The following is a 23,291-nucleotide window of genomic DNA, read 5'->3' as shown; positions in this document are numbered from 1 at the left end:
ATATGGTTTATCAAGAGTGTAATATATAATTTTCTAGTATATTTATAATCACCATGAAGGGAAATTAATTCAGAGAGTTTTTAATTAAAGTTTCCTGTGTGTAATTATGTCCATGTGAGCATTTTTCATGAATTGCTGATATAATTATTCTCAAAACACATATTATTGATGCTTTACTAGTATTAGAGGCAGGATTTATTTTTGAAATTACAGTAACAAATAATAAATACATTTGATTCTGGATTTAGGTTTTTGTCATGAATAAACATTTTAAATCTCCATAACACTTTTAAAATAAAGTTACATTTTGTTAATGTAGGCAGAATGTTCAAACTCATCGCTCTTCTAAAGCAATATCATTTATATTTACATTGAAACTTTTTGGTTAACTCCTTTTTAAGAGCCCATTCCTTTTATTTTTTTTACCAACTTTGAAATTTTACTTAGAATATACTCTTGTTCAGAATTGCTCAGTCTGTCAAAATTTAAAGTTGAAAATTGTGAGAATGTCATTACTTATGGAACTACTTCTCTAACCCCCTTTTCAGATAAAATATTGGCAAATACAGTTAGATAGACATCGGTTAAAAATGTCAAAAGTTGCTGATAGGTGAGTATTTCAAGATGCCCATTTAAACTGAAAATTTTTGTGGGGGGAGGGGGGCAAGGGCATTATGCGCAACCTTAAAATTTGTACCCTCATAATGTGCTGAAATTAAAAATAATGATAAGAGAACTGTTGGGAGAGGAGCTGAGATAAATAATTGGAATCCCGTAAATAATGTGATTTTGTTTTTCCTTTTGCACATAGAAACTTTCAAAGAAGTCTTTTGATGTAGTTTAAATGAAAAAATTATCATTATTGTCTTAAATGCCTAGAAGTCCAATCCTTGTGCAACCAAGACTCAGATTCAGAGATAATTCCACAGAGTTGAGTGCTTTCACTGCTGCTGGAAGAAATGAAGCCTTCAACGTACTGGTTACCCTTGGGCAACGTGGAGCCTCTCTGCAGACTTGTTTTAACATTCACAATCAACCGTTACTGCATGACTTCAGAATTTGAATGAAACTCAAGATTTTAGATGTTTTCCTTCTCTTCATTTAAATCTGTTCTTAATGTCATTCATATTCGTCACTTTTGGACATTGCCAAATCCTACCTCTCCAACTTCTAATTCCTTCTCCATTTTTGAAATTTAAATACAGACTTTTAAATTTTTTTGTCAGTGGCTCCCCTTTTATCTAATTCCTATAAAGATTTTTGGCAAAAATTCCCTTTTAATCCCTTCTCCAAGTTGGTTAAAATCAGTTCTGCTCTGGGTGGACTTGGTTAAACAAGGATTGGAACCGACCCTTAGCGCTTCTTTTCACGCACTGACCTCTTCCATGTTGCTTTATTCTGACAAAGAGCTATTGACTTGCATGGCTTAGGCATGGGGCGATATGGAATCCTTGGCCATACGTCTGCCAAGAAGCACAAGGTGTTGTTGCATGCACGTTACTGAAATGTAAAAGTTGCCATTGGATATCATTCTATAAGTGGGCAAGGATTCCCTGGTCAGACATTTTTATATTGTGTCCCTTACTTTGGATAGAGTGGAACCCTAGTCAGAAAACTAAGGAAATTGAAAATGTTTTGTTGTGTTTTTTTTTTTTTCTCCCTAGTCTACTCAGTTATACAGAACAGTATGTAGAATATGACCCGTTTCTTGTGCCACCTGATCCTTCTAACCCGTGGCTATCTGATGATACTACTTTCTGGGAACTTGAAGCAAGGTAGGTGGCATTTTATCTCTCAAATATATGACTTTATTTCAGGGTCTGAGTAAAGTAGGAAGAATACTATATAGCTGGTTAATTGTAAGTGTAATTTTACTGTGTCTACACTGGCTCATGATATAACGCTCTTGTTTTAGATAATGGTTTGTGAACCTTAGACATCTGCACTAAGATTTGCATTGACTGGGCAAAATTAGGTGTGCAGGAGTTTCAAAATGGATTAGTCAGAGTCGAGATCTTCGGTTCTTGAAATTTAGTTCATTGCTATTAGCTTCCCTGAAAATCCACATAGCCACGAAGTCCTATGTACTCAAGTAAAATGAATACTAAATCTATACATGCTTAAGCCCAATGCCATGCCTTTATAAATTCAGTTTTAAAACAAAATGAACTTACCATAAACACTTGAAGAGAAACTGACAAGAAATTGACTTCTCAGGGAAACCAAAGCACAATTTAGGACTCCCTCATTTCTTTCAGGAGCTCTATATAAGGGAAGAATTATATGATAAGTATAGCTCATTGCATACCACTTTACAAAGAGAGGATTAGTACCCTGTAGCACTTCTGTAGATTGCATTTATGGACTGTCTCTTTTACATCCAGCCATGGATCTTAAACACTTGACATGTCCAGAATTCTTCATGTACAAGTTAAAGATTTTATAGATGAGGAAGCCAGAATCCCAAAGTGTCTCGACTCAATCAGGACTAGTTCACACATTTATTTGACACCAGAGTCATAAACCAGTATTGAGGCCTTTTGGTTACCAATGCATTTTCTCCCATACAACATACGTCCATCACACTGCATTGTGTAGTGGTTAAGAAATGCAGAATTGGAACCAAAATGTCTGGACCTTTGCCCCTTATTACTTAGCACCTAAAACTTAATAAATGTTAGACTGTATTATTAATATCTAACTTATATCTCACTAAGATTTCATGCAGAGCCATTAGACAGAAGTATATTTTTTTTCTGAAACATAAGTTAAAGATGGAAACTTCAAGAAACACATGATTTTTAGGGGGAATGTAATAATACAAGCTAGGAATTCTAATGAAAGGAGTATATTTGGCTTTGTTTTATCTCCTCTAGCAAAGAACCGAGCCAGCAGAGGGTAAAACGATGGGGTTTTGGCATGGACGAGGCATTAAAAGACCCAGTTGGGAGAGAACAGTTCCTTAAATTTCTAGAATCAGAATTCAGCTCAGAAAATTTAAGGTAAGTCATGTTGCTTACATCTTATACTATAATCCACAGAGACATTATCTATGGTGTGTCTGGTTATTTTGGACTTAATAGACCAATTAATTATTCTCCCACCAACATGATGATATGAACTCATTGAGTTTCTGCCACCTAATGAAAGGGAAAAAAAATAACCAAGGCAAAGGCTATCCAATATATCAATTCCTTATAATAATTTATTTTTACACTGTCATTGGATCTTTTGACTCTATAAATTTAGTGCTTTTGAAATGGACTCCATAAAGAAGTGCAGTATTTAAACTAATGTTTGGCAAAGTGGAGAATGGCCAATGATATCTATGCAGTTAATTTAAAATATCACCTATTTATCAACACTGGCCTTGTTTGCATATCAATTCTCAAGTGCAATGGAGAAGAAGAGACTGGGCACCTATATCAAATAATTCAAGACAAAACTCTTGGGGCAACGCATTTACTTGACACATTTAAATACAGCCACAGGGCAATTGGGAGTAGCGCCATATTGAGCTGTTCATGGGACGGGGCACCTGTTCTGCCCAGCTTTTTGTCAACATCATCCTTATATGTTTTTGAAATTTGCTAGCTTAAGGGGCACCTGGAAAACTCATTTTTAAATATGAAACATTAGAGTGGATTTTAATAGCTCTATTTATGATCATTAAAGTGAGTAATAACTTTCCACTACATAAAACTGTTTTTCCAGGAGCTCTTTCATTCATTATTCTTTTGAAACCTGATATCCTGTTTTTACTTTTTCATGACTTATGCAGTCCTGTAAAATTCATTTACGGAAAGGTCTCAGCATTCATTTGTTTTCTTTGGAAAGAAGCAGCGACAGGCATTGTCACATTCATTTCAGGAGATTTAACGGACGCCAATAACGAACCATTCAGAACTATGTAGGACATTGACATATGTCTCATGGATGCAGCAAGATGGTCACAGACACAACCTGGGGCAGTTTAATTCTCTATGAGCACCTGTCATGGATTGTGGGGTGCAGCTTCCTATTCTCTTTCAAGTTTATGGGCACCCATCCTGGTGGAACTTGCGCAAGGTCTACAGCTGTTAAAGATTTCCATTGGGCCTACTCAATGACATTTTGTATATTGGGCTCACATCATCAACGATTGAGTACAAGGATGCTAAAAAATAAAAAGCAAAGCAGAGGTAAAGGGTAGTGTAGGTACTGTAGGTATTTTAGTGGACACAGAGATGGATTTACCCCTCAGTCTCTAAGTAAAAGATTGACAAATGTGTCTCTTTTGTAAAAGATGCTGACAGCATGGGTGTCATGATAAGGAAATAAACAAGTAATAAGCCAGCATCATGTAACCAAATGAAAGCAACTCCTGCTCTCATTAAAATTACAGTCTGGTGGTGGATACAGGCAAGAAAACAAAGCACAATACAAAATCGTGGATGTTTACATATGAGAAGCACAAAGGGATGCCTAACCCAGAGTGGGATCAGCAAAGGCACACGAGGGGAAATAACTTCTAGGCGGAGAACTGGGTGATGAGGAGGAGATAACCAGGGAAACAGGAAGAGGGAAGAAGCTTTGAGTCAAGGAGGAGAGCATGTGCCTACTCTGTGTCATGCACGCATTGAATCATTGCAAATCCCTTAATTCAAACCATTTCTTATCTTAATAATTCTATGCCTCACTAGTCTCCCTGCTAAGTAATTACATATCAGAAACATCAGATATTTCTTATGTATGTGTACACACACACATATATTTCTTAAGAATTTATTATATGCCTATCATGTTTCCTTACTTAGTATAAATAGATAAATCATAGAGAGATATAAATGTAGATATAATTCTTCAACACTTACTACACACAGAATATATTTAGCATCCATTACTTCTATAGACATGCTTATGCTACATTTTGTATTCATTATTTCTGATTGGCCCGCATGGAGCCATCACAATAAACATGAAAAGTAAATAGTATTGCCTCAATTTGTAGATAAACAAAATATGTCTGAGGAAGGTTAAGCACCTTGTGCAAGGTCAGACTGCATGTAAGTGGCACTCTCAGTTTTCTATAAACCAGTACTAAGCTGCTGGCCACTGTCCCCCAAATCTGAGTCCCACTCTGCTTCTGCCTATGTATTCATGTCACACACTGAGGGACACAAAATGGTTCAGCTGGTCAACAGGGCTGTTGACTATAAATAACTCATACACATAAATAACTCTCAGTGCATCTTACCTAAGCAGCAGCTTTCTAAGGACCTTGCTATTAATGGCAGCATGTCACTCATAGGAGCATTTTCTTCAAATATTAGGACAGGAAAAAGAGTCATGAAATACTGCTTATCCATAACTACTTATGCCCCACATATGACTCTGCTCTCCACTGGTGTGTTTTTACTCATTCCTTTTCCAGGCAAAACACCTAGCATAGAGCAAGTACGAAGCAAATGCAGTAATACATTTATTTTTTTTTTAATCATCAAGTCCCTAAAAATATGCCAAGCACTCTGCAGTGCCCTCTACATAATTTACGTCATTTCGTCCAATGGAAACCCAGTGAAATAAGGCATAACCATTCCATTTTACTGATAAGGAAATTAAGACTCAAAGACACTAAAATACTCATGCCCTGCTGGTGAGACTGCAAGCAGTACAACCCCTGTGGAAAGTAGTATGGAGAGATCTCAAAGAACTAAAAGAGACCTACCATTTGACCCAGCAGTGCCACTACTAGGTATTTACTCAAAGAAAGACATTCTGTAAAAAAGACATCTGCACCCGAATACTCATAGCAGCACAATTTGCAATTGCAAAGATGTGGAAACCCAAGTGCCCATCAATATATGAGTGGATTAATAAAATGTGGTATATGTATACCATGGAGTTCTATTCAGCCATAAAAAAAAAAGTGAACTAATGTCTTTTGTATTATTCTGGCCCATTCTTCTAAGTGAAGTATCACAAGAATGGAAAAACAAACACCACATGTACTCACCAGTAATTGGAACTAATCTATCAACACTTATGTGCAAATATGGAAATAACATTATCAGAAATCAAACAGGAGGGAGGGGAGAGAAAGGGATGGGCAAATTCACACCTAATGGGTATAATGCACACCGTCTGGGGGATGGGCACCATTATAACTTTGACTCAAATGGTACAAAAGCAATTTATGTAACCAAAATATTTGTACCCCTGTAATATTCTAAAATTTAAAAAAATTTTTTTTAAATTATACATTTTATGAAATAATTTGGCAATTTCGCTGCTAGTAATTTACTCTATGTGTATAGTTCCTTTTATATTTATAAACATATGCACAATGTTTATTTCTTTGATTCTGGTGGTAACAAAAATGTCAAAATAATTAGAGGAGGAACAATAATTTTTGATGACAACTTCCTACAATGAAAAACAGTGCAGCTCATCGAGCCAGATCTATATATGGAAAAATCTTCAAAGTTTATTTGAAACTATAAAAGAGAAAAATAAACCTAGAATAGTCACATTTGTATAAAATAATAATAAATAAATAAAATTTAAAAATTAAAAAAAAACAAAATACTGGAATTTAAAAATTCCCGCTACTATGAAATAAAGGGGGTGAGATTTTAACCAATGCCATTGACATTCTATTAAGTTATTGCAGTGATTCCAATGATGTCGAGGATGAGCAAGGCAATGGTGCTGTTGAGAGTCAGTGTGAGGGGGTGATATGAATGTGTTGTCTGCTGCAGATTAGCCAGGGGCAAACTCCAGCTATGCCACTACCAGTAACAGGCAACCTTAAATAAGTCACTTATCTTCATATGCTCAGTTTCCTCCTCTCTAAAATGGGGGAAATAATAGAACTTACTCTCTAGAGTTGTTATGGGAATTAAATGAGTTAGTACAGGTAAATCACTTGGAGCAGTGGCTGCACCTACATATCCGTGTAGGTGTTGTTGTTACTAACTTATCGGCCTTTTGATATTTTATCCCTATTTGCAGGTCCGTTTCAGATGTCACTGCATTTATAAGAGCTTTTCTAGACCCTTCCCCCCTTTTCCAGGCCAGCACTTGCCCCAGCAGAAGGATTCTGTCCTGCTGGGCATTCCCAGACCACTCAGCTTATTCTCTTCCTACAGAGCCTCTCATGTGCTTCCTGGTATTATGGGCATCTGAAGGGCATATCTTTTTTTCTAGTTGTTCTTTGAGGATGGGGACTTTCTTTGGATTAATGTGTCCAGAAAGTGCTGGAATGAACTTGAATGAGCACGTATTACATGCAGCACACATGTTCCCTCGGATTGCACATGGTAGTCCTGTTAGAGTGCACAGTGTTCAAATCTGTGTTTTAAGGGGGAGTGGTCTTGAGCCTTCCTTTCTAGAAGTCATAATAGTAGTTTCATATTTAAAGTAGTGTCTAAATTGGATTATCTGTTATATATATATCTGTAGGAAGACAAAATCTGGAAATGAAAACTCAGAAATCACTAGACTGAGTAGTATTTGATATTCTAATTCTAGTTCAAGTGCTTTCATTGCTGATTTCTGGCCCTTTATTAATGCCTAAGTTAAAAGTTAGCAGTTACAAAGGTACTGCTTGTCACCTGTGCCTTTTTTAAGACTCTGTGGCCTGAAGTTCCCTGTGTCTCTGTGTCATCCTCTCCATGTCTTGAATGCAAGTACTATTAGAGCAATGGCAGTGCCTACAGATGATAATGTAGGGCTAGCATTTCCTTTTTCAAGTATGATTTTTTTTCTATTAAGAAATCATGATATGCACATTTATCTTTTCAACATTATTTCTAGATCTAACCAAAAAAATACAACTAGAGCAAAATTTAAAGAAATGCAGCCCATTAATACAATGTGGCACCTGACCACTAGACTTTGCTGTTTGCTGTTGTCAACCAAAACATGGTTCTCATGTTCTTTCAGTAAATATATTCTATATACAAGGATACATTTAGAAGTAAGTCAGTATATATTTCTCCATGACTTCTGAATTGCTGTGACACCTCTGTGAACTTGAGTCTTTCAAAGAATTGCATTTGAAAGCATGCTGCTTCTGTCATTCCATGACTCTCTTGATTAAATAGCTTAAAATTGGTTAATTGTCCTGATTTTTCCAGCCAGGGCATTTTTCTGATCTTGTGTCCAGGCCTCTTTTAACTTCGGTAGATCTTCTTAGTAATTATTCCCTTACCAGGTAGAGCAGAAAAGTTTCTCCATGGTAGCCCTCATTGTTCAAATAGACAAAGGATCCAAAGAACACAGTGTAGCACACTACCTTGTCCCCCCTGTCAGATGCTGTGGATCCCATACCTTTAGCCCTTCAAACCCCTCCTCCCTTTTAATAAATGGTTAACAGTGCTTCTTTTCTTCTGTGAAATTAAAATTATACAGGGCCCTGGCAGATCTCCTTTTAACAACCAACACTTAAACGAGACTATTTTTCTTGTGAAGAATTTTATACCTTTAAATACAACTAATGGGTAAAAAGATCAGTGTAGGTCTGACATTGGAAGCCCTCAGAGAAAGTGAGTTAGCTGTTAGGCCTCACGATGAGCTGTGCGATCAGTAAATATCATGAGAAGGTTCAGAGTATGAGCCCTCCGAGTAACTCCTTGGTGTCACATGTGGCATAGGTTCTGGCTGGCAGTGGAGGACCTCAAGAAAAGGCCGATTAAAGAAGTGCCCTTGCGAGTCCAGGAAATATGGCAAGAATTTCTGGCTCCGGGAGCTCCCAGTGCCATTAACTTGGATTCTAAGAGTTATGACAAAACCACACAGAATGTGAAGGAACCGGGGCGATACACATTCGAAGACGCTCAGGTTGGTACGCGGGTGGCCCTCATATCGCAGTTGTGTTCTTGAGAAGTTGCCAGTTGAGATACTTTAGTTTTATTTTCGTTATAATTGGCAGCTATTTCTAACATTTCCAATTTAGGTAACTGTAAAATACTCTAACTGATCTGGAAAACAACAAAGACACTTTAAAGTGAATAGTTTTTTAAAGCCCGGAAATGTTTTCTGAATTTGAGTGTTTTTATATAAGAATTTCCTAAGGGGGCATGTTTGAAATATTTGAAAACTTTTACTTCATTTTCTCCTCTTTGTCCCCCAATATATGAGCAGACCCTATGTAATAATGACCCCGAGTCGGAAACATATGTTTAAAATCTTTAAGGTGTCTTCAGTATGGAAGTTCAAAAACTTTTGACATTCCTAAATTATTCATTATAACAAATTGTCTGAACTGAATTAGCTTAAAATTATGTCAAATTCAAACCAGTTCTGTTTCTGATGAAAAAAAGAAATAGTAGATTCAGGTATCGATTAATCGTTCAAGTTAATTTTTTAGTCTGTGGAAAGAAAAAAAAGAAATTTATTTTAACTTCCTCAGACAAATTTTGTAGTGTTCTTTTTGTAAACTGGATCTTAGCTGCCTTCTTAGAAACAATTTGGATTTCTGCTTTCTCTCAAAAAAATATTGGTGTTCAAGAAGAAAAATACACATGTAATGAGAGGATAGCATTTCCTAATGATGAGTTGAAGTTGGCTTTTAAGTCAAAACATGCATACTTTGTGATCTCTTAAAGTTCTTTTGAAGAAGAATATTAACTCTAAAAATTATCTTATTTTTTAATTAATAGCACTCCCAAAATAAAATATAGAAGCTGAAGAGTAAGATACGCATATGTCCTTTCTTGTTTCCACTCTCTGTAGAAAATACATCTCTCCTTGGCTTTGGTTTAAAGAAATTAGTGACTATGTAGAAAAGTAAGGATTTAAAAGCTAACCAGACACCCATCCCTTGTGGTCTAGCCATGGTCTCCTATGTAGAAATAATTGCATTCTGCAGACACATGACACAGAGCAGGGCAGAAATTCTGCTGATCATGTCTCTGCTAATTTTCCTTTCTTTCAGTTCAAGGTAAAAATGTCAAGCCTTTTTCTAGAGCCAACAATGTGTAAAATGTTTGGAATGTCCTTTCAGAGGCCTGAAAGAGAGCATTTCTTTGTTATCTGTGTCATTTCAAAATATTCTTACGTAATGGAGTCCCCAAAAGGTGAATAAGAAATATTTTCTATAGAGAACATTAGCACCTGACACTAGGTTTCTTTTTCAGTTAAGCTCAGATATTTAACTCTAGTTTTTTTGTTTGTAATTTTTATGAAATCCTATCTTCAAAGATTAATAATAGGAATCTCTCCCATTGTTTGAGAAGAGATGCAATGTCGTAAGAAAGAAAAATCTGGAGCTAAATGGCCTAGATTCTTATCTGAGCTCTGCTCTGAGACCTCTGCAAGTACTTTCCTTCTCCATTCCTCAGTTTCTACATATATAAAATGGACATATTAATGGTTACCAACTTCATCAGGGTTTTGTCAAGATTAAATTAACCAATACAGGCAAACTCTTAAAAGGGTACACGGTATGTACTGAAGTATATTTGAGCACTTACTATGCACACCCCATACTCGGGATTTATTATTTCTTTACTCCTCACAACAACGTTATTTTGTAGATTAGAAAATTAAGGATCAAAGAGGTGAATAAATTGGTCTAAATTTACACTGTAAGTGGTAGATCTTGAGCAAGTTAGGATCTGAATCCCAAAATACTTAACTCCAAAACCAAACCTTGCTCCCTTTCCAGACAAATTCTGAAACAGTTCCAAACTTAACATACTCTTGAAGATCAACCTTGAGCTATCTTGAGGCTTAATCCTGAATTTCTCTAAGTGGATTACAGTAACTTCAAATTATTTCTGGTGTGTTTCAAACCAGAGAAATGAAGTCATTTCTTAAAATAGGTATTTTCTTCAAACAAAAAAGAAATTGGGACATCCAGGACACTCTCAAATAGTTCAAAACTCTATATTTAACTGATATTTCACTACACTAGGAAGATCAAGGAGCATTTAAGCTCTCCTGAGCTGCAGTAGAACAGAGCAGAATCTCTCTAAATTGGGCCAACACTGAATTGGATAAATATATATTTTTCCTCTGACTTCTTTGTCTACCAACATTCTTCATCAAAATAGAACATTGCAGACTTCATAGAGGTGAATGATTAAATAAATATTTACCTAATCTGTCACTGAATACATCAAAAGTACACCAATTTGGAGATTTAGCAATTAAATAGCACAAAATTTATTTTTGGACTTGTGCTCTGACCCAAAGTGATTGTGGATGACAATTTTCCATAAAATTTGTACCAAAGCGATCATTCATCCGGGCCATCTGCCCCCTCCCAGTAAATGCAGAGGCCAAAGGTATCCAGGATGGTGACTCAGTCTTGAACTTCACGTCATCTGCTTTTGGACTGGCGTAATTTTAAGAGATAACAGATTTATTTATATTCACAGCTGATCTATATAAATCAGTAGCTTGATCTGAATTTATTTTATGCCATTCTTTTAACCAAATTCCATTTCTTTTAAATGGCTGGGTGTGGTTTACCTCCTTGGTAACTTTCAAACAAATTTAAACACTGAGGCATGAATGAGACAATGAATTTGAAGGTCTAAGTATCCTGTAAACATAAGGTATTCCCATCAGCATTATCATCACCATTTTTAGCAACTACCAGATTTGTTCTTTAACCCCATGTAATATTCTTATCATTATATTTTATTTTTCCCGAGAAATAATACAGAAGCACCTCAATCGTTATTTCTTTTTAGGAGCACATTTACAAACTGATGAAAAGTGATTCCTACCCACGTTTTATAAGATCCAGTGCCTATCAGGAACTTCTACAGGCAAAGAAAAAGGTATTGGTTCTTTGTGACCTTTTTTGACCTAGTTCTCAGTAGTAATTATTTGGAGTAATTACCTCTGCTGAGCCCAGGGTATTGGACAAATGGTAAGTGAACATATTCCAAGACCCTCCCTCAAACCTTTGCATTTTATAAGGGCTATTTGAGTTGTTTTTGTTTTTGTTTGTTTATTGCTTACTGTATTATTTTTTGTTTGTTTCTTCTAATGTTCATGCTTTACAAGTTTATTAGAAGCTATTTTCATGTTTCATGTTAGTCTTCTGTATGCTTAGTTTAAGAAAATCAAAAATTACCATAAAGAAAAGAAAGTTTAGGTCAAAAACTTAAAAAAGGGTTTTCTTTTTGTCTAGTAAGTTAGAATGTATGTTTTGAGACACAGACCTCATGACTAAAAATAGACACATTTTTTTCAATGACAGCTGCCAAAGTAGTCACGTTCGCTTTTGCATACTTTCATTTGGCACTTACGCTAAATCACTTAATATCTTAACAATGAATTTTACACACTTAAGATGGTAGCCAAGCACATTTTGAAAGCATTGTAGTAGACCTCATTATTCAATTAATGTTTACAATCAAAGTCTCACTGTTCATAACTCCTTATGTCATCAATAGGGGATGGAAAATCTGGACACAAGCATCAACAGCATTCGTTATGTTTTAATGTTAAAATAGTCCATAGCTTCTTGAAATTCTGGGATTAAATTATAATTTTGTGTAAGTCATCACAGCTATTTAGACTAATGAGATATTTGAAAGTCCATTGCCTTTGCAAATTGGAAATAGATACTCTCTAGTTGTGCAGCAGTTACTAGCCACATGGGACCCCAGTTTAAATTTTAATTTTAATTAATTAAAATTACATAAAACTCCAGCCAGATTTCAGGTGCTCAGTAACCACGGCAAGAGCCGTCTGTACTGGACAGCAAAAAATGATATTTCCATCTTTTCAGAAAGTTGTGTTAGACAGCAATGCTTCATAGAATTAATGATGTTATCAACCAAAAGTTAGCCCCGAGGGAAAATTATGAAGGATTTCTGAAGATATGCCACTAAAGTTTCAACTATTTAGTTTTTGCAGATATCAGTATAAAAAATTCACATATATATTCATTTCAGCTTAATTTGATTTTGCTTGAGATCACACCATTTTGTTTGTACCAGAAGAGTTTTTGGCATTAGCACTGATGAAAACAGAGCCCACGGCCCAAGGCCTTCCTCGGCAGTTCTCCTACCTTCTTGGGCCCTGTGATTTAGAACATGGATTTGGCATTGCATCATTTCATCATCCTGTCTTTTTCTGCTCTGTTTTCCTTGCTTTCTTCCTTTTTTATTTTTAATGTTCCTTTATTTCCCTTCACCCTTCCCCACCCCACACATGTAAGTCTGGAAACTCAATGGATCGCAGAACATCTCTTGAGAAATTTGCACAGAATGTGGTAAGTTTCATTTTTTGAGGAATTACAAATCATTAAGTCCAGTGAAATTTTTCCAATTTCCCTATTTCTAGCCCAACGTCCACCTTCTATGCTTTGATGTAATAGCAAAAGTATTGCTTTTGTTCAAATTCAGAACTTCATGTTTCCTACTTATCTTCCTGTCGCATCCCTTTCTAGATTAGAAAAAGATGTCACACATGAACAACTCCATGTATCGAGCTAAAGTTTGGAAAGAAGTGTATATTATGATATATCAAATGAAGGAATAAAAATTATTCTTTATATTTTTATATTTATTCCATGTGTCCCTTTCTTTATTAAAGATAGTGCATGCATTTCTATGCTTGTTCCCTTAGCTCTTCCTTGGGCTTAAAAGATTAAGAACAATGAGGGTTCTGTGCTTTCTACCTCTGCAAGGAGAAAATGATCTATTGAGCAGCTTAAAGCCAAAGACTTGCTATAAATGGTGGTTGGTGCCAAGAAATCCCCCACCAAAGACCCTCTAGCATGCTTCTCTTATGTTTTTATCTTTCAAGAAGGTATTGAAAACTGTTGCATAAACCATCTGGGAAACGAGTAGTTTTCCTACCAGTGTTTTCTTAGTATCTTGCTATGTGTTTTGATGATATATATTTGTTTGTGGGGTTCTTTTTTTTTTTTTTCTGTATTGTGCCAGTGCCTTTGGAACTTTCTGACATTGTGTAAGCTCAAACTAAAGCCTTCAACACATTTATTTTTATAGGGCAGAAACATCCCTATTTTCCCATGCCATAAAAACTGTACACCAACACTGAGGGCCAGCACTAACCTGTTATGAAAAGAGGTAGAAAAATCTTGGTTTATACTCAAGTTTGTCTGCATTGTCTGTTGAGTTGTGTGGTTAGCTCCATGCTGCTGTGTGTGTGTGTGTGTTGTGGCTTTTGCTGTGATGGCCAGTTAAGTGGAGTCATGTGTGTTGAAATGTAAGCAAACTGGATTCAACAAAGATACAGTTTTTGTTTTCAGTTTCCTTCAAGGATCCTTGTGGCGGGAAATGTTAATCAGTTCTACTTTTGAGTTACCATGTGACTGTCTACAGAGTATTTGAAAGACTTTAAACAGCAATATATACTTTGAATATTCAATGTGATTGCATGAATTAAAGGGATGAAGAATGAAGAACTCCAGGAATTAATCACACTATAAACTTTACAAAAGTTCAGCTGCCTCTATTGGAATCTCTGTCCTTTAATATAAAATTGTCTTAAACATGCCTTATAAGTCACCATGGGGAGATAATGACAATGTCAAAGAAATTCCCCAAGATATTCCTGGAGAAAATGGCTATAGGATAGTGTAATGTTTAAGAATTGTTTCAAATTAATCCTTTCCTAATGTAACGCTGACAGAATATTGTTTTTGAGATTGGAATGGAAATTTCTGTGATATAATTAAAATAGTAATGCAACTTGAGGAAGATGGAAAGGGAAAGCCAAGTGGCTGTCTCTCCTCCAACAACATCCCCAGATCTGACCCAATTCTCCAACTCCTAAAATAGCAGCACACTGTTGACACACTGCAAACTTTTTAAGAAAGAACGAATAGGAAATAAGGGGAAGAGAGGATTGATCATCCACACCTTCTATCAAAATCCATGCAAGTGTCCACCATATTCCAAATATTGTGCTATGTCTTCGGAACATGGAGAAGGTATAGATTAGATTGCAAAGGTACCCAATGGTATAAACATAACGTTGTGATGTACGTGGGAAAGATAAACTATTTCTACTTGGTATTAGGGTATGGAGGGAGGGCCCATATGTAATCTGAGAATTCCCAGAAAAAGTCACATTTAAGTGGATAAGTAGGATTTCACTAAACCAGGAAGGCCAACCACCCTCTTTAGGAGAAGGGAAATAAAAAAGGCTTTTCCTTCTTTTAAAAGAGAAGTTGAGTAACATTCACACACATACACACACACACACACACACACACATACATACATATATAATGTAGTAATAACTTTCAGACACAATTGTTTAGTGTTAATCCTTTTCCACCCAGGAAAATAAAATGTAATATTTTCACTGAATACTTGGTTTTGGTGTTACACTGAAGAAATGGGGTGAGGAAATTAGAAAGTTTCTCTGAATGTCTTTTTTGTTCAGTGTTCTTCCATATTGTAATGAGTTAAGAGTCAGCAGTTGTGTCAGGCATCCTACGTGTTTACATACTAAATTTTATAGGACATCTTTATAGGATCAATGAAATAATTTCAACATAAGATAAAGAATGAGTGACTTTATTATAATAGGATAGACTTATTGGAGTAAGGATGTAATTTACATAAATATTTTTTGAAAAATCTTAGGCGGCTCTGGTAGATACAGGCTATAAGACTGACAGTACCCAGGAAAGAAATGGAAGAGGGAGAGCAGACAAATGGATGTGTAGGCTATGAAAGGAACTGAGAAAATGCGATAATAACAACTCACGTTTATTGAGTACCACCTGCATACCAGGCTCTACACTGGGCACTTCATAGTATTATCCGGTTTAATCCATATACTTACCTTGCTAGAGAGGTATTATTATACCCATTATTTTACCCATTTTTCTGTTAAGAAACCTGAAGGCAGAGGGAAGGAATGTTATTTTCCCAGAGTCACATGGTTAGTGAAGGAGCCGGCACTGGTCCCAAATTTATTTTGTTCCCCAGTTCTATTTCCACTGATCCACCCTGCCCCTTGATACTCTCCCAACTGATGGAAGGTAAATAAACCTTGCCACCTGATGATATGCTCCTGTCCAGTCTGAGTCCAGTTTGTGCCTATTTTAGGAAGTTGATTTACATGTTCCAGCCTACTGTTTTTGTAACTTGGGTCATAAAAATGCCATCACTGCTTTTCCCAACACCCAGACTGATAAACCCTTGCCAGCACTTGAGAGAATAATTATAATAGATACCTAAGGGTTGCAATGCATTGTTAATCTTCCATGGGCATCCACTCCTGTCTGTGCGTTTATTTGTAGGTTTTGTCGTTGTTGTTTACACACATGACAGTGCTGGGAGGCAGTCAGGAAGGTGTCGCTTCTTTTTCACACATGAACAAATCAAGGAACAGTAAGGTGCAGTCACTTCATCAATTTATTACTTGTTGCGTGCTAGAGCCAGGACTGGAAGCAATTTTCTTTTTTTTTCCTTTAAATCCATCTCTCTTTATAGATTACTCTTCTTCTTTCTATTACACCCCGAACGGTTGGAATAGGAATCACTCACACTAGTGTAATGCCTTCACCTTGGCTCATTGTCTCAAGAAATCTCATTTCCTGTTATTTACTCTTTTGTTTCTTTATTTTTCTTGCTGTCAGAGAAGTCTTCTTAAGGTCTGTCTCTCAAGGGTTACTAAATGTCCTCTCATGCCTTTCAATGTTATTCTTACAAGTTGACCTTATTCCCTTTCGACCAAGTTCTTATGCTTTATTAATTGTGAAAATTGTTCTCTTGCTTTCAATCATCAAATCTGACACCATTTCTCCAGCTGTTAAAATATCGCCACATCTGTCTGCCACACGCACCATAAAGAGAAACAGAGACGAGACAAGAGAAAACCAGGGTGGGAGGGGCCCTGGGCCACATGTCAGTCAAGACCCATAAAAGTGCCGGCTGCATGACTCTCCTCCTCTCTTTAGTTTGTGTGAAGTGAAAATTAAATCAGCCTGGCTCTGGGATAGAAAAGTAGAAATGAATATTAGGTAACGTAAATGTTGAACTCCCAGAAGTTCACTGAAATCTAACCTCTTTTGGGAAATATTTTTACCCTGTCTCAATGAAAGCAGTTATCTACAGAGGCTCTAAAAGAAGCAGTAGAAAAGATCTGATGGCCTCATTGGCTGTTCCAGCCCCTCTGTCCTGGTGCTGGTGCCTTAAGCTCTTTAGTGATGCTCTGGAAACTTCGACAAATGACCAGGAGAAGTTGTGGAGACTCTGTAAGAGAGTTTTAACAGAAAGTCTGGGTTGGCTGTGAAATCAGTGGATCTTTTGGGATCAAATCTGTATTTCACTCTATAACTCAGTGGTTTAAAGGCTGATAGGAACAAATATAAATCCTCCAGCTTACTTGAAGTATTAAAAATGAGGAATATGCAATACTTAGGTCTTTTAGAATGTTCTTTTTGGTTAAATAGAATTAAAGTCTTTATCTAAGTCCGTTATGGAGTCTCTGGTTAATACGGACGTATGCAGATTGGGTATAAGCAATAAAATGTGGTATAAAGAGCCTAGGCCTGGGAGTTTGATGTGTTTATACTTAGGTTTGAAACTTCGTTCTACACTTTCTTGCCATGTGAATTTTAAAAAATCATTTAAACTGCTGAACCTCAGTTACTTCGTTTATAGATGAATCTCTCTACCCAGACATAGCTCCAATTAGCACTTTGCACAAATTTATGCAAATACTTAAGACCTGGAATTATATTTAATTATGTTTTTGAAACATGCTTTATTGACTTAAATTGCATTATAAATCTCTTCCGGGTCATTTAGTATTCTTCTACATGGTTCTACTTATTCACCACCCAAATTCCTTTGAATGGATATGCTCTTTAATGTATTTTTCTAATCCTCTAATTGATGGACATTGAGGTTGTTCCTTATATATTTATTCATTGCTATTATAGATCAGAGTATGATAAACATCCTTCAAGTTACATGCCTATTTTCTTCTCATAATATATTTATAAAAAATTGAATTTCTTGGTTAAATAGAATACAAATTTATAAGTCAAGAGGTATCTATCTTTTTCTCTCTCTCTACTTTTTTTTCCTAATGCAAGAGCATACACAGGGGGAAAATAATTTATTCTGGCAGGGAGGAATCAGACTCCAGATTCCTAATTCACAAAACCACTCATGTTACACATTAATGACACACCTCCCCCACCAGTTGGCCCTCAATCGGTGGAGAAGTGTAGTCACTTTCTGGGAGACTTACACTGTTTTTTAAAACATTGTCAAAGACTCTAAGGATTGTTTCTGGCCCCTGGTCAAATGATTTTTAATTTGGCTTTTATTAAATGTGAAATCTAGTATGAAACTTCCCCTACATACTCCAATGATCCCAAGTCTGTAAACTGGGAGCCGCCAGTCACCAGTCACCTATTTCCAGTTTAGTGAATACAGCCCCAGCCCAGCCACAGAGTCGTGCTAGGAGCAGAGCAGTGCAGCATCAAATCTGCTTCTACAGTCCTTCGACTGCACATGCTGGGCACATTTGGGCCAGACCTACGTTCTGTTTAGGATTGAGCCAGGTCGCTCCCGGTTGGGCCACTGGACTTTGCTCTTTGGCTTTCAGGCACATTGGTGTAAATGAGCTACGTTGGAAAGATCCTGGAGCACCTAAAAAAAGAAAACTTATAAACTTTCCACTGGGTTTGGTCACCAGGAATAACACCAGTAGAGAAAACCAACCTGGTGGCCTTGGAGCCACCCATAGGCTACATGTATATCACTGTTTTTATATACCATTATAGTTGTTCCTAGATCATTCATTCATCAACATATATTAAGTTTTGACTCTGTAACAGGTTATATACTACTCATATGTGGTTAAAAAAAGACAGCCTGTCTGTCCTTATTTTCATTTCCCTTGACATCAATTTCTATCACAATGAAGTAGAGAGAAACTGTAGAGTATTCATAAAGGCCATTTTCTAGATTATATTTATACTAAAGAAGTTGTAGTGCAGGAAGACCTCCATGGAGCTGGCAGAGCCTCGATTTACATAAATTCCCGTCATAATGAAGCAGATTTTCTGCTTCACATAAACATCCACATGGTATACAAACAGAGTGAGAACCTGTGAGAGGGAAAGTTTTGATTTTATATCTCTGCCCTTGTGAACTTACCTTAAAGATAAACTTTGTGCACATTACTTTCTGGTTGAATGCTATGGATTTCATTGCTTGGGATTACAGATATACTAATATAGATAAACCCTGCTTTAAAAATTCCGACAGCACCATAAGTGAAAATACTTTATAAACTGGTCATTGAACTTCCCCGCCGTAGATATTACCAGCAAACACATAAAGTGAGTCTAGTCAAGGACGAGCTATTTTCTCCTCTTCTGTTACAGTCCTGAAACCCATCTCATTTATTATTTTGCTGTTGGCAGATAACATGGCTATCCATCTTAGTTTATTGAAACTGGTTGCGATGATAACTTGCCTGAGAAAACAATTGTCGTTCCCCTGCAGCATGATGTAAATCGATTGGCGTGAAGTGGATTAGACCATGTAGCCTAATTTAGTTGGAACAATGTATCTTCATTTTCCCTGGTAGCATCATTAGTTCTTAAGTTGCCACTCAAGTTCTATAAACTGTGGATTGTATAGTGGGTTTGGGTCATGGAATAGCCAATGCAACCCTGGGGGTTTCCTAAGCAACGCGGCAGACTGCTGAGTAGACGGACAGCCCCAGTGGGAAACATTCCCCCTGCTGCTATGTATGCCAGAGGCAAACCTTTCAAAAGCATTTCCCAGAGTACTGTTCTAATGACTATGAAGCCTTGGGTTTATGCTAGTGGCTATAAGACCTCAGCTGGAGTCCATCCTGGGGGCTCTGTGTGGCAAGTTTGTAGACCAGTATCACCCACGTGTTCAGGTACTATGGATTCTTTTATCCAACAAAAATCAGTTATTGAGCACCTAGTATGGGGTCAGGCACTTTGCTCTTTATCTGAGAACACATAGATGATAAGACAAAGCCACTGCTCATAGGAAGCTAGTACTTAGAGGCAGTAACACTAAAACAGGCTGTTTACAATAGCCATACAATAGAAATCTTTATATAAATCACATGCATCTATAAGCATGGATGTATTAGGTGTATATCTACAGATACTGTATCATATTTTTCATATGGCTTTGGCAGATGCTATGCAGCCAGCCAGGATGGGCAAAATCTCATGCCCCCTGCATTGTGTGCTTCATTTTGATGACTGCTGTTGTCATGTTTTTTTGTTGTTGTTCTTCCCCCAATGGTCAGTACCTAAGAATAATAGTAGCAAACACTGGACAATCCTGAATACACTAATTATACCTGTAATTTCAACCAGCAGAGACCATTACTAAAATAGGCTGCGGCAGTTATTGGAAATTTAAAAGCCACTCTCTAAACTGCTCTATTATTTCTGGAAAATATAAAGTTCGCCTGTGGTTTTGGTTCTTCAAGTCATGCAGATCTTACTTGGGTATTAGAGATCTTCCCCACCCCCCCATATATTTAATCAGCAAAAAAAAAGGAGGGGGGGAATACTCGATAGCTATAGCTTATATTACTACAAAGGGGAATTACAAACACCCATTTTGTGAGATTGCTCACTTGAAGTATGCTTATTCATATCTAGTAAGAACATATTTCTATCTGTGATAGGAAAGATTATTGGGAAGTCTTTCTTTTCTGATTCTAAAATTTAAGTCTTCAGGGTATTTCCCAGAGATATTGAGAATGATGAAAGTTTTGAAGTCTCAGAATTGAAAAGGAAGGAACTTAGAGGCCTGTATTCCTCCAGGTCCAATCCTCAGCCCATTGCATGAATCTTTTCTGTAGGCCTGCGGTCCCCAAACCCCTGGCTGCAGACTGGTACTGGTCCGTGGCCTGTCAGGAACCTGGCCGCACAGCAGGAGGTGAGCGTCAGGCCAGCAGGTGAAGCTTCATCTGTAGGTACAGCTGCTCCCCATGGCTCGCAGCACCGCCTGAGCTCCACCTCCCATCAAATCCACAGCAGCATTAGATGCTCATAGGAGCGCGAACCCTGCTGTGAACTGTGCGTGTGAGGGTTCTAGGTTGCATGCTCCTTATGAGAACCTAACGCCTCCCAGTCCATGGAAAAATTGTCTTCCATGAAACCAGCCCCTGATGTCAAAAAGGTGGGGACCACTGCTGTAGACTCAATGACAAGTGAGCATCCAGCATGTGTCAGCTCCTAAGTTCCAGAAATAAGATAACCTTCGACAACAGAGGCAGTCCATTTCATCTTTTAGAAAACCCTTATTTTCTGTATAGACCACTTTTTTATGTAACTTCCAAGTATTGACCCCAGTTCTGCTGCCTGGAGCCATGCAGAATAATAATGCAAACCGTTGATGACAGCTGGTGAATTACTCAAAGGTGTGATTTGCATCAACTCTGCCCAGGTTTTCTGTTTGTTTCCACTAGTTAAAATCTCTCTACTTTATTGTTTTTCTAAAGTGTGGTCCAACTCCCCATACCTCCAAATCACCAGGAGCTTGGAAAATGCAAATTCTGTGACCTCACTCCGTTGGAATCATTCTCTCTCTCTTTCTTTCTGCTCAGCATTGGTTATAAGCATCTCAGACCAATGCAGTTTAAAGATCATGACCTAAATAGAAGCATTCCCACCTGACCTCTCGTTGCCAAACATCGGTGGTTCTCACTTGAACTGCATCAGAATCACTGGCTAGCTCATTATAGCACAGATTGATGGTCCCCACGTTCCAGAAAGTCTAATTAAGTCATTTTCTGATGGAATCCAATCAAAAATTTTTCATATTTAACCAATTCTCAGTGATGCTGATGCTGCTGGTTCTAAGGCCACGCTATGAAAACCACTGCCTTCGACAAACCAGTGCTCCCTGCTCTCTGCACTGGTGACTGTCAAAGGCACACCGAATGTCACAGCTGAGAAGCTAGTCTCCAGTTAAGTCCCCACACTTCTACAACCAGCAGTTAAATTGTAAGAGTCCATTGTGTTTGTTCCCATACCTATCATTCAATTCATTGCATTTTACACTTACATATTTTATTAAAATATTATATAAGCTGTTGAAATGTATGAGGAAAAGATAGGTCTATGAAAACTAAGCTGAATACTTTTTTAAAAACTTGATAAAGATGCCTTAGAAATCACTCACTATCAAATTGAATCTGAGTGAAGCTTACATTGGGAAGGTGGACTTCTAATGCTTTCTCATTTAATAATTTCCTGTTCTTTCACCATCTCAGTTGCTCACCTGAACGTTGCTCCAGTTCACCAATAGTCCTTCCACCCAAATCATAACTGGACACAGTGTTTGAGATGTGGCCCAACCAGCACAGAGTGGGAATATCGCGTCCCTGTCTTTGTATGCTTTTACAATCTAGCCTGAAAATTGCATACGTTTTCCTACACCAGCCCCCCATAGCAAAAAGTAGACTCATTGGAGGCTTAAAATAAAATTTTTCCTAGAAAACCCTAGAATTTCTTTTCTCATGTGCTGAGATTACATCACCCCAGTTTTGTCTTTTGCTGCTAAGTTTTTTGGTTTTTTTATTTACTTATTCATTTTAGTACATGTTTATTCTCTAACTTCCTTTCCACTCAGTTTCATCTTGTAAGGTATAGCTCCTCTTTATAACTTTACGTAAGTTTTTGGAGTATCTCTTTGTTATCCAGTCTTTTAAACAAGATTATTTATATTTGCATTATGCATGCATTTGATCAGAATTCCATCGGTGTAATCATTCAAATTACTGATTAAAATGCCATATGCCATAAAGAACAAGGAGGACAACAGAATTCCACTACTCTAATAGTTAATATACTTTGAAGATAGTCATTTGCTTAGTTATGACTGCATCTCTCTCTATCTCATCCAGAAATACCAAGCTCCTGTCCTCAAATAGGTAAACTCTCCAAAAATAAGTTAATCAGCATATTGATGTCAGATAAAGATCTGATATGGTTTATACTAGGAGTTCTTTGCAAACAAATAATCAAAAGAGCAACACACCATTAGAAGAATGAGCAAAGGACTTAGGCAGCTTTAACAGAATACAAATAGTCTACAAATATGTGAGAAAACAAAAAGAAGCCCTATTATTATTAATAACCATGTATAAGTCAGAAAGCAATAAAATAACTTTTTCCTCCAAATAGGTTAGTTCTTAAAAATAATATCTAATGTTAGAAAGGGGTTAAGAAAATAAGTGATCTCATGCACTGTTCATAAGAGTAGGAATTGCTATCACTTTTCAGGAATAGAACTTGACAAAATGTGCCAAAAACCTCAAAAATCTACCACTTTGAA

At 36.9% G+C, this 23,291-nt stretch overlaps 1 protein-coding gene across 3 annotated transcripts in view; it reads left to right on the top strand.

Annotated features, from left to right (window-relative positions):
• RGS7 (regulator of G protein signaling 7) overlaps nucleotides 1-23,291 on the top strand; it is a 401,788-nt gene that overhangs the window by 370,949 nt on the left and 7,548 nt on the right. The window contains exons 12-18 of one of the 3 annotated variants that reach the window (XM_012751212.3): nucleotides 549-610; nucleotides 1,665-1,775; nucleotides 2,877-3,002; nucleotides 8,637-8,823; nucleotides 11,685-11,774; nucleotides 13,166-13,219; nucleotides 13,962-14,042. In XM_012751212.3, coding sequence (XP_012606666.1) covers nucleotides 549-610; nucleotides 1,665-1,775; nucleotides 2,877-3,002; nucleotides 8,637-8,823; nucleotides 11,685-11,774; nucleotides 13,166-13,219; nucleotides 13,962-14,036 — 705 coding nt within the window. In that variant the 3' untranslated portion in view covers nucleotides 14,037-14,042. The remainder of the gene's footprint in view (nucleotides 1-548; nucleotides 611-1,664; nucleotides 1,776-2,876; nucleotides 3,003-8,636; nucleotides 8,824-11,684; nucleotides 11,775-13,165; nucleotides 13,220-13,961; nucleotides 14,043-23,291) is intronic. The other 2 variants (XM_012751216.3, XM_075995508.1) reach the window with 2 other exon arrangements.

The sequence above is a fragment of the Microcebus murinus genome, chromosome 19 (genome assembly GCF_040939455.1).
Source record: "Microcebus murinus isolate Inina chromosome 19, M.murinus_Inina_mat1.0, whole genome shotgun sequence".
Taxonomy (NCBI): domain Eukaryota; kingdom Metazoa; phylum Chordata; class Mammalia; order Primates; family Cheirogaleidae; genus Microcebus; species Microcebus murinus.
Note: the sequence above shows the minus strand (reverse complement) of the source record. Positions and strands in the feature narration are given on the sequence as shown.